Here is an 11652-nt window from a genome sequence, read left to right as displayed (position 1 = left end):
GTCTGGAGTTTGATATTTTGTATCTTTTGGAACTCTGATCTCTTTAGTTATGTTTTATCTTTCCGTTCAAAATCCACCATCACCACTACTTCAAAATCTACCATCCCACCAGATCTACCTCTTTTCTTCCTCATTCTCCGAACAAACAAAACAACAAACACCTTTTCTATGCTTTCTCTATTCTCATTCTCTACACTTCACTCCCTTATCTTTCTCCACAATTCGTTTGAGTTTGCTAACAATGGCAGACGCTGAGACCTTTGCATTCCAAGCGATGATCAACCAATTCTGAGCCGCATGGTGAAAACTTTCTACTCCAACAAGGAGATCTTCCTTCAAAAACTCATCAGCAATATTTTTGATGCATTAGGTCTTTATTGTTCCCCAAAAAAATCAAACTTTAACCCTAATTGTTCCTCTTATCCGTCTCCTTCTGTCCCTTCATCACAGTCACCATCACCATCATCATCATCATCATCATCATCATCATCATCATCATCATCATCATCATCAATGTGTTCAAGGTAAACATGTCGTCACCGTAGCTACAACAGTAAATTTGACATAGTCAGACGCCGATTTGAGAAACAATGTTGGCAAAGTATATATCCGTGGTGTGAGGAAGCAACCATGGGGAAGATAGATACAAGATCCATGGAAGAAGGCACACGTGTAGCTTGGAACCTTCGATTCCACTGAGGAGGTGCAGGATCAGCAATGGACAGCGAAGGCGGTAGCAATGGAGAGGAGAGTGAGGGAGAGAAGAGAAAGAGAGATGCAAGATTCGTGTTTCTAGGTTTCTTGTTTCAAACACAATATTTGGGATTTTGGTATCTCAAATCGCCTTCTATAATTGGGGACTTGAGCTAAAGATCAATCATGAGTTCTCAAGGATCGTGCGATATTAAGTGACTTGAGCTTGTTCATGTTGCTATTATTAGGTTCTGGCCTGATTTTGTAATTGGTTGATTGATACTTCTAGGGTTTGATGTAGTGTGTAAATTTCAATGAACTTCTTGTTGAATCTTTATAATACTAGTCACTAGTAAATGATATAATGTTGATGCTAAAGAATTATGGAGAAGCTGGTTGGTATGATGACTCAATAAGTGGTAACAAATCGGAAATAGATGCCTTGAACTTCCATGGAGATTTTCGTTGTATTTGATTTTGGATGATTATTGATCACCGATATGTATTTGTTGCTTTTGTTCTAGAGTCCTAAAAGAAAAGGAATTGTTATTAGTATTATCATTACAAAAAAATATTGAATATCATCGGATTTACTGATAGATTTACTAAAAAAATCTGACGGTATAAACTTCGTCGGTAATTATTTACTGTCGGATTAATCTCCGATAAATTCGACAATAAACTTAAATTTAAATTTTTTTAAAAAAATTTAAATGACAACACTTCCTTAAATGATAACTTTTTTTTTTTGCAATCTTAACACCAAACAACAGCACTAAATCACACTTATATTCTAATATAAAAAAAATCAAAAACTTCTATTTTATTTCTTTCCAACCAAATAAAGTTTCATTTCTCTCCTTAACTTACTCTCTAGTAAGTAATAGTATGAAATGTATGTAGGAGGATTAAAATAAGGCATCATGAATATGTTTTTTTTTATTTAATTCTTTTTCTATATCTAATTTACTAACTTTGTGATATTATATTATTATTCATATGCAATTGTTCTTCTGCAAATGAAGGAGTCACTAATCAAGTAGTGTTTCAAGATCCAATGGTGACCACATACAAATGTGGAATAAATTAATGTTTAATGTTAATCTTTATAGCAACAACATTAACTTATGTCATTTAAAAAAAAGAAAGCAACAAGCTCACATTTGTCTGAATTAGGTGAATTTTTATTTCTTGAATTCCAAACTAAAGTAACATGAACATTTCCTGAAACAGTATGCTAAAAATAAATTATCAACAATTTATTTAACTCCATCAATAAAATAATATCAATTCAACTTTTTTCACATAAATAACATAATTCAATAGCAACAAAGAACCATTCATATATCTTTCCATATCCAAAATTTCAATTGTCAATTGAACTAAAAAACCTAACATATTGAGTATTATTACATACCATTTACCTGAACATATTACAACTCGCCAGTACCCTCATCTTCAACAAATAGTTCAATATTCAATTCAACGATACCTATACAACATTTAGAAATAGACCAAAAAAAAACTTAACACAACTAAATTAGAATAATCAAATAAGCAAATAGTTAATAAAAATGACAAAAAAATCATATTTAAGCAACTCAACAGCAACATTAATATTAGGATGAGCTGCCCAAAAAGCCACAGCACACAAATAGCTTACTTAGATTCATGTCAATGAATAAGAACACTAAAATGAAATTTATTATGATAATAATAAGGAAAAAAACAGAAACACGCATTAATAAAATAAAGCCAACTGAAAAAAGTAAAAACAGGGTCAGGATTAGGATTTAAAAAGGGGTTAGATTTTTCTTATTTAAAATGAAGTAAAAATGATGATAGAATATGGAGAGGAATGAGGGCAACCTACCTAGAAGAGGGAGGAGAGACGTAGCTCAGGCGACAGAAGATGCAGCAGCGGCAGCGGTACCAACAACGGCAAAGACAGAGGGAGAAGCTCTGTTTCAGGCAACAAAAACAAGATCAAGGCAAGTCCATGAAGTCTTTGAAGAAGAATGCAGATGGCCGGTACTGGCAGAGGGTGGCCAAAAGGACTGCTTGAGGTAGAGAGAATAGAGAAAGATAGAGGAGAAGGTTATAGAGAGAGAGAGAGAGAGAGAGAGAGAGAGAGAATTTCGAAAATGAGGGGAAAAGGTTTGCATTTTGAATTTAGGGCAAGAGATAAATTCGACGGTACCGTATTGCGAGCCACCAAAATGCAGCGATCCAATAATTGGGTTTACCGGCTAATTTTTCTGCCAGTAAATTCCATGCTAAATTTCACGCCTATTTTTTCCTTTGTTCCTCTAATTATTACCGGTGAATTTACCGTCGAAAAAGAAAATCTACTAGTAATGATTTGACCTGACAAATTTGACACCTAAATCGTCGGTAAATTCACCAATAAAGCCAACGGTAAATCCGATGGTATTCAACGTTTTTTCTTGTAGTGTATTTTTCCACTTCTCGCTCTCCAATTCCATGGATTGTTAATGGTGTGTATATCTAGTAGGCCAGTGAATTTTGCAGTGGAAGTGATGGTGGTTATGGAAGGAAGATGAGAAAGGAAGAGCAAAGGAGGGGGGTATTTACAGAATTATTAACAAAAAATTAATTATTGGTTATTTTTGTCAAACAGAACTTATCTTATACGGGTATAATTTTTATTTTAATTTTTCATGGTCAGTTTTGTCAGCGTTCAAACTTCAAATCTTTCATAGTCAAAAATAACTATTTACTCTATTATGTGTGTATATCGTGTCCCCGTATTTTATAAGATTTTAAAATTCATATATCCATGTGTCTCGTGTCTTGTGTCGTATTGTGTCCCGTGTCCATATCAATATCCGTGCATCATAGTTTTTTTTTTCCAAAATTAATGGGTAATAAGATCTCCATATGAAGTATAACAAATTCACTCCATAATAGGAAAATTAACAATTATTATTGAAATATAGAATAGTTAAAGAAATGCTTTATTACAATAGAGAACAAAAATTTGAGGGACAATAAATTAATAAATAAATAAAATAATTTTGAATTATTCTATTCTTAGAATTAAAATATGTTGTTGGCACTTGGCAAGTATTTTTTTTATCGCTGAAACCAAATCACTGTGGGCAAGGCCCGTGAATCATAGGAATTCCAACCAGATATTAGATTCATGCTAGGTTTTTAAAGGGTTAGCTTATTATCGTCAAGCCCTGTCCAAAAAAAAAAAAGAGAAGCTTATTATCGTCAAGCATCATGATGAAATAAGAAAGCAGACCGATTTCAGAAACACTTAACATGCCCTGGTAATATCTGACCAAATAAAAAAATAGCATGCCCTGGTACAAGCATTTAACATGTATTGTAATCTAGCCCTTACAGAGAAGTATTTATTAGATATTAGCTTAATGATTCACTTAATTGCATTTATTAGGTTGATGTATAAAGGGACTAACTCAACCAGTTAAGATAAGAAGTTAGTTTTCTGTTACTGTTAGGATGTAGCGTTAGTTATAACAGTTTGTTGTATATAGTTGAAAGCTCCATGATCAAAGCTAAGCTTGTTGCTTCCATTCCAATCTCTCTCTCTCTCTCTCTCACAGAGTCTATCTTCTAACAGTATTTGCAAATATACAACATATCCAAGTACGAAGACAAGATTTAATGACTTCGTACGATGTAAATTATCCACCCAGACAACCTCTTGCAGACAACTAACTAAATGCTATATATACATCAAGTGCTTGGGCAAACCTACAATCATAACAATCGTAATGCAAAATCAATCGGGAAAGAGAACTATGAAGCCATAACCATCACAATATTGCATGAGAAAAAACAATGTTCGTGAAGGTCATATCTGCTACATCTATAACAATGACGTTACAACCAACAGGGACTTACACTACATCAGAAACGAACATGCATGGCCGTGTTAGATATTTCTCTAAGCAATGCTGCAACGAAAATGGGAGACCTCTTTTGCTGGTTTCAACGAAAAGAAGAACATCTACCACATTCTGTACATTACAATCGGTTAGATGTCAATAGTAGAACAACACATACTACAGCTGGGTGTTGGAATTGGCCTTGGTAAGAGCTTTAACAAAGTAATTCCGGATCTCTGGAGTTATCCGCTGAATCAGAAGTGTGTGTCTGCAAATAGTTGGTATACGGCAGCAATTTTTCCAACTTTTATAGAGAACGAATTTGACAGTAAGTCCGCAACTAGTTTCCAGACACCCATTGCTATAATTGACCGGCCAACATTTATCCAGCTTATTTCAACAGAAGTTCTAGTTTTACTGTCAAATCCTACCTAAACACAAGTCAAGAAGAAGAAAAATATATATTTAACAAACTCGCAACATAGTAGCCATAGAACCTAGAAGTCTCAAACATGATTCTTAACATCTATATGTTTAATCCAGATTAACCCTATCTATTGGTTTATGGTAAGTGTCAACCACTAAGAGGAAGGAATACCTAGGGGGGGAAAAAAAGAGAGCAAAGGATTGGAAGGAGTTAGGTAGATACCCTGGCCTTGCACTCAGTTTATCAAATTGCTCCAGGATAAAAAGGATGCATGCGTGCCTTAATGATATAGCATTAAAAGCTTCTGAAAGTTCGTACATACTTGACACGTTCTCTAGTGATATATCCTGAGACAAAAAAACAAAAGTCAAGAGAGACCTACCTTCCAGTGGAATATTAGTTAAGTTATAGTGCAATACACTAGATGTGTGTGTGCAACAAATCCAATTATAGATATCAAGCCTGACCTGTGCAATGGTGTATTCACAATGTCTCTTAAGTCCCTCTAAAAGATACTGATCAGCCGCTCGAAGTAGATCTTGGGCAATATCAAGAGTGACATCAACTGACCCAGTATATATAAATCTGGACCAAGATTAAACAATTAAGATTTAATTTTTCAATAAAACACATCATGACCATAAAACACAGAGCAAAGCACATATTTGACCTCATCATCAGTTCAAAGACCTCCCATCTAATATTTGGAATCTCAATGTCTCTTGCATCCTTCTCCTGCCATGAATAAAACATTTGCATGTCATGTACGTAAATCTATAACTTCCTGCTAAAAAAATAAGCTTAGCCAAATCTCCAGCTAAAGTTTTCAACTAATTTTAATATGAGAATAAAGTCTCGTGAAAATCATGTGGGTCAATAACAGTGTTTTCTTTTCTTGGACAAAAAAATTTGTAATACTGAGGAGAGAGAGTGCATGCTTTTGGTTTCTTTATATCTTGGGAGTATTGTCCAGAGTTGGGGAAGGATAAGATACATGGCTTGCTAGTAGAGATCAATATAAGCTCACCCTGTAACCACCATCAAACATTGCACGAAATGCATCTGAAGATGCAAGCAGGCAGATTCTGTGAGCAAAAAACCGTTTGCCTGCAGTTAAGTATGAAAGTAGCAGTTAACTACAAATACCAATGAATCTACAGCACCACATTCCATCAAGTTATTTTTCAAGCAATAGTTTCAAGAAAGATGCAGCATGGATGAAAAGAATCAACCTTCAACCAAAAACGTTACATCGGACAAGGTAGAATTGTTGACATATTGCTCTCCTAAATAGACCTGCAAAAGGAAGAAAAGTATATGATCTCAGATTCTAACTTCTAGAAGCATCTTATTCTAAATTATTTAGACAAGAAATAGAGGCAGTAGATGTGGACCAAGGTTCTAAGTTATAACTAGACCCCATCACTAAGGTATTCAAATCATCTTTATACAGAATAAATATCAAAAGTTCACATGCCCAATACAAAAATACATGTATTAAAAATTTCAACCTCAAGTTGAATCTAATCAATACCATCTATCCTCAATAAAAAACAAACAGAAATAAAGTTTAGAACCAAAATAATCAAATGCAAGCAGCCTGTTGAGATTATATGAAAATACTAGAAAAAATAAAATAAAATTCTGTAACTCTAAGCAGCGCGATTACAAAGACTGAGGAAAATGACTTCTATATAAGACTACCTGGGGTGTTGGAGAAGGAGGAGCGGCATCGACAGGAGACAGAGTCATAGCTTTGTTAGCCACCTTAAACAAAGCAACAGCCCCCTCTAGTTGCTGCTTAGGGCTGGATGAACCAAGCAGCCCAATAAGCAACTCAAGACCTACAGCACATATGCTCAGCATCAATAACAAGAAATGATGGACCCACCAAATGGAGTCTATACAACTAATAATATATATCAAACTTCTGTAAAAGATATGACTGAGATGAAACTATTAGGGACTTGGGTATCATGGGGTGCCCAAAGTCGCATATCGGGTAGTATGGAATGCTTGATGTTATATATAAGGAGAGTGGTTCTTCCCCTTTATCAGCTAGTTTTTAAGGTGTGGTTTCCCACTTTCCTTAGATACTTAACAGAAACATACCATGGTGATCGATAAATATTTTTTTCTGATCCTCTGCTGCACAAAGATGAGCAAGAGCCAAAGCCACTCTTCTCTGGAAGGCCTTCTCTGAAACTCGCATCAGATATAGCAAATGGTTCAACACCTACACAGATGAACATAACTGATTAGAAATTGCAATGAAATATAAAACATGGGATAAGGCTCGGTAATTGTATAGAACTTGAGGTTCTGATAATTTGATTCAGTAGTAGCACTCGTCATTTCCATGTTAATTACTACCAAAAACTTTTTAAATTATCCTGTCTAAGCAAAGTTTTGCTTACACGGCCATGTATCTTCTCTTCCAATCTTTTCAATGTCTTTGCAACACAATCTTTAGTTGCCTGCAATAGAAACCAATCCCACATAGATCAACATATGTTACATGTCCATGATCAACCTTCTATTTTCCAGTATGAAGAATTTATAAGTCATATGCAATCAGGTGGCATATTTGATTTGTACCCCAAAAAAAAAAACAAACAGCGATAACTTGATATCAAAGCTAATGTCCAGGTATTACAGAGGCAAACTTACTTGAACAATGAATTCTCCATCCTGCAATCTCTGAATTCCGCCTACCCTAATAAAATCTGACACATTATCCTATGAACAAAATAGAATAACAAAAGAAAAAAAATAGTTAATAAACATTAGCTTAAATAACTTAAGTTTTCTAATGCAAGTGAAAACATTCATAGATCTTAATTATTATTTCCTATATTTATTACTTCTATATCTTAATTATTTGAAATTTTACATCTATATCTCACCTCATTATCTGCAAGGCCATAAAGAGCAAAGGCTGCATTATGTTGCAAAGACCCATTCTTCGAATCAAGGAGCTTCAGCAAAGGGACTAAGCCACCGTTGTGAGCAATACCAGCTTGGTTATGTGTGTCCTGAAATTTAATATTAAACATTTTCAATGCAAAGAAATGTTATGGTGCTGGAAAAAATCAATCATTCACATGTAAATATAGAGAAAAACACTCCTATTTAAAAAGATTCAATATTTAATATTACACAATTAAAGTTAAGGCCACTAAAAAAATTAAAAACTAATACAAGATATGTTCAGAAACTATATTATAACAAGACAAACACAGAATATAAAAGGGAGAAAAAGTTTCCATTCATATGTGAGTGACTTTACAACTTGAACAAGTTTACTATCACATGGTACAAAAAGGGAAAATAACCTGGGCCAATCTCCCCAATGCAAAAGCAGACATTTCTCTGAGCTGCACATCAGGGGAATGGAGCATCTCTATCAGAGGTCGAACAGCACCCCTCTGTACAATGTGAACCTACAAAATTCAAGTTAAAAAGAGGGTAGGAATTAAGAATGGAGATATATTATCTGATGCATTGAACACAGAGGCTAACATGTATCCTATCAAATAAAATGAGAAAAACTGAATCCTTATTTAACAAAGAATTAAGTAATACAAAGAAACTCAAACAAATAAGTTCATAATTCCAATCTTTTGTAATCCTCTCCACTATCCAGTCAATAAGCATAAAAGGTGTTAGGTTTGCTGCCCTTTCTACCTTCAGTTTTATCATCCTTAGGAAAAGACACATACATATAGTGCACTTAACATTTTGTTTACCTTGCAATCTGAATCAGTTGCAGCAAACTGTCCAAGCAACAAGGCAGCTTCCCTCTGACTCTCGGAGCAACAAGAACTGTTAATATAAAATGAATATTAGAGTGTATTTATTAATAGAAGGACATTCTTTTCAACAATATGTCCTATAAATATCAAAACAAGTAGAAGATAGGGGGAGGGGGGCAATAGTAGCTTGCCGGGGTCCAAGCCAAGAATATACCTAAGCAATCCAATAACAGGTTGCAAAGCCCCAGCAAGAAGAACTTCTTTCTTGATATTGGGGGAGGAATGGACCAGATTTCCAATCACACCAACCTGTAATACAATAAAATTCATTGCATGCGACCAGTAAGTGAAGTGTCAATGCCAACATGGCGCAATATTTTTTCAAAATCTAGCAATTATGGTTGCACTGGCAATACCGCTTCATAATGAATAGCTGCATCTTCAGCACGAAGCATTAGAATCAGAGTTGGTAGAGCATTGCATTCAACAATCTGTCATAAGGTTCTGTTACTTATTCAGCTGACATTTCAGTCAATCAAAATTCCCGACTTTCAGCATAGAATACCAACCTGATTTTTATTTTCATCATTTTTAAAAGCAAGGGTTCGCAATGCACCAGCAGCTGCTCTCTGCACCTTTGTATCTGCAAATTCAAGCAAATGAACAAGAGGCGGAATTCCACCTTCCATCCTGCATAACAATTCCAGGTAATCATGACACATAATCACTCCAAACCAAATTAAATGTATTACAGTCCATAAGGAAGCAAACCTGACTCGGGTTTTAATGCAGCTGTTCTCATGAGCAAGATTAGTGATAGCGTCTGCAGCCCTACGAATGAGACTATTAATGGCACGAGATGTTAAACCATTCTTATGCCTCTTCAGTAGATCAACAAGGTGTTTTAAGGCACCATTGTCAACAATGAGCTGTTGATGTTCAGGCTGTAGAAGGGAAGGCATTTTCAAGCAAAGGAAAAAAAAAATAAAGCAAGTTTAGGAAACATGCGACATCTTCGAGGCTTCCACAAAGCTTAACAAAAAACAATACAACTAGCCTTACTTAATGGAACAATAACATTTTTAGATGAAATACTTAATTAACGACGAGTAAGATAATTTTAAGTAAAATAACTCTTCTATTAATCTACTTATATATTAGAAATTACAATAACATCAGCCCGAAACAGCTTAAAGTTATCTTATTTGCATTTCTTAATTACTGCTTAATTTATTTTGCATTTCTTAATTATTACTGGACTAATTAAGTAATATTACACATAATAAGAGTATAATTATAAATGTTAATTACATAAAATTATAAAAAAAAATTATAAATATTAAGTTAAATAAGATAATTTGGGTTATTATTTTGCTAGTATTCCCAAGAAACAGAAATATAACATTTTAAAATTAACACTGAGTGAGAGAATTTAAATAAACTAACGCTTCTGGTAATTTATTACAGGAATATATTATCTAGTAATTGGTAGTTATCGAAGCATAACCATAATCTTAATTTGCACTTTTGCTGAATCATATCAAACATCAGATACACCTCAGAGTGCAAAATCCACGGCACAAATGAGTTCTAATGTAATATTAGGGGAGGGGGGAGTAGAAGTTACCTTGACGGCAAGAAGTCCAAGTGCAAAAGCACTCCCTTTCTCGACCTCATGCTCAAACGGCAACAGCTTCTGAACGAGGTCTTCTTCCGTCACGAGGGGAGCTTGGAGGTGCTGAACCAAAGCCGGAATAGCTCCTCCTTCGACAATCACGTTTACCACTTCCTCTGCAAGACACAACCACCGAAGGATTTACACCGAGAGACATGCACGACCGAATTCGCCAAAAACCGAAACGAAGGGAGCAACACGCTAGGAGATCGAGGAAGAGTAACGGAGGATTTACCGTTTTTGGCAAGATCGGCGAGCGCGTGAGTAGCGCGCTTGGCGGCGGCTCGATCTGACTCCTTCCATGAGAAAGTAGAGTTGAGGATGGAAACCTGCTCCTGGACGTCGGCAAGGATGGCGTCGCGGGCGTCGCCGGTAGGAGGAGTGGAGATCTGGTGGTGGTCTTCTTCGAACTCGTCCTCGAGCTTCCTCTTCTGGCCTTTCCTCTCGGGATGGCACTGATCTGAGGGACCTTGAAGCTCCATGAGAAACAACGAGAGGAGAGGAAGAAGCGCCAAGAACAAAGATCCCCTCTCTCTGTGACACACAACACTCCACAGAAATGAGGTGCCAGAGAGAGAGAGAGAGAGAGAGAGAGAGAGAGAGAGAGAAGAGGGTGATCCAAGATGAATTTGGGATTTTGAATAGGGAACCAGATCGTAGGGGTATTTCAGGTATTACAGGAAAGTATGTATGATTTTCATTTTCAGTTATAAGCTGTCACGTTTGGCAGTTTAACCTTGGTTTAAAGGGATCGACTAACTTGCGCTTCCGCCCGGTGAAGAAGAATATAGTAGAGAAAGGTTGCTACTAAAATGCGCGTGGAGGCAGCTGAGGTTGAAACTTGAAAGAAAGTGTGAGCCCAGTGGTAAAGTTGGGTGGGCCTCGTTGGCCTGTGGATCATGAACGTAGGAATATGATTGGATTAGAATTTTATGAACCAAGTGTGGTGTATTCGGATTTCAGATTGCTCTGCTCTACCTATCCATATTATTTACATCATCGTGTATTCTTTTTTTTAATGTTTCCTTACCTAAATTCGTCGTCTTAGTTACACCTACTAGCAGCTAGTAGCTGCACACCGCATGTCCTTTTTGGTCTATTTATATTCTTCTTTGCTTTTTCCTTGCTTCACACTCAAATTAAAAGAAAATACATTAATAACGAAGGAACAATATCTGATTCTGGTTGAAATTCTAGTGTGTAGTGGTGGATGATGATGAT

The 11652-nt window shown here is 35.7% G+C and overlaps 1 protein-coding gene across 3 annotated transcripts; it reads right to left on the bottom strand.

Annotated features, from left to right (window-relative positions):
• Positions 1–3623: 3623 nt before the first annotated feature.
• LOC107488525 (ARM REPEAT PROTEIN INTERACTING WITH ABF2) lies at positions 3624–11406 on the bottom strand. 3 transcript variants are annotated; one of them, XR_002375361.2, is made up of 20 exons: positions 10667–11406; positions 10384–10547; positions 9528–9700; positions 9326–9446; positions 9173–9247; positions 8971–9065; positions 8751–8826; positions 8337–8444; positions 7908–8036; positions 7672–7740; positions 7419–7478; positions 7114–7237; positions 6706–6845; positions 6234–6297; positions 6029–6108; positions 5672–5736; positions 5469–5586; positions 5173–5348; positions 4591–4842; positions 3624–3899 (listed from the first exon to the last, which is right to left on the bottom strand). XR_002375361.2 is itself a non-coding variant. In XM_021142386.2 (19 exons), the coding sequence occupies exons 1-19, from the start codon at positions 10911–10913 to the stop codon at positions 4752–4754; spliced, it is 2175 nt and encodes a 724-aa protein (XP_020998045.1). In that variant the 5' UTR covers positions 10914–11406; the 3' UTR covers positions 4489–4751. The 3 variants fall into 3 exon arrangements, 2 of the variants coding, with proteins under 2 accessions (XP_020998045.1, XP_015964762.1); XM_021142386.2 differs by lacking the exon at positions 3624–3899 and having other exon boundaries at positions 4489–4842; XM_016109276.3 differs by lacking the exon at positions 3624–3899 and having other exon boundaries at positions 4489–4842; positions 5224–5348; positions 10667–11393.
• Positions 11407–11652: the final 246 nt, after the last annotated feature.

Source organism: Arachis duranensis, chromosome 5, assembly GCF_000817695.3.
Source record: "Arachis duranensis cultivar V14167 chromosome 5, aradu.V14167.gnm2.J7QH, whole genome shotgun sequence".
NCBI classification, from domain to species: domain Eukaryota; kingdom Viridiplantae; phylum Streptophyta; class Magnoliopsida; order Fabales; family Fabaceae; genus Arachis; species Arachis duranensis.
Note: the sequence above shows the minus strand (reverse complement) of the source record. Positions and strands in the feature narration are given on the sequence as shown.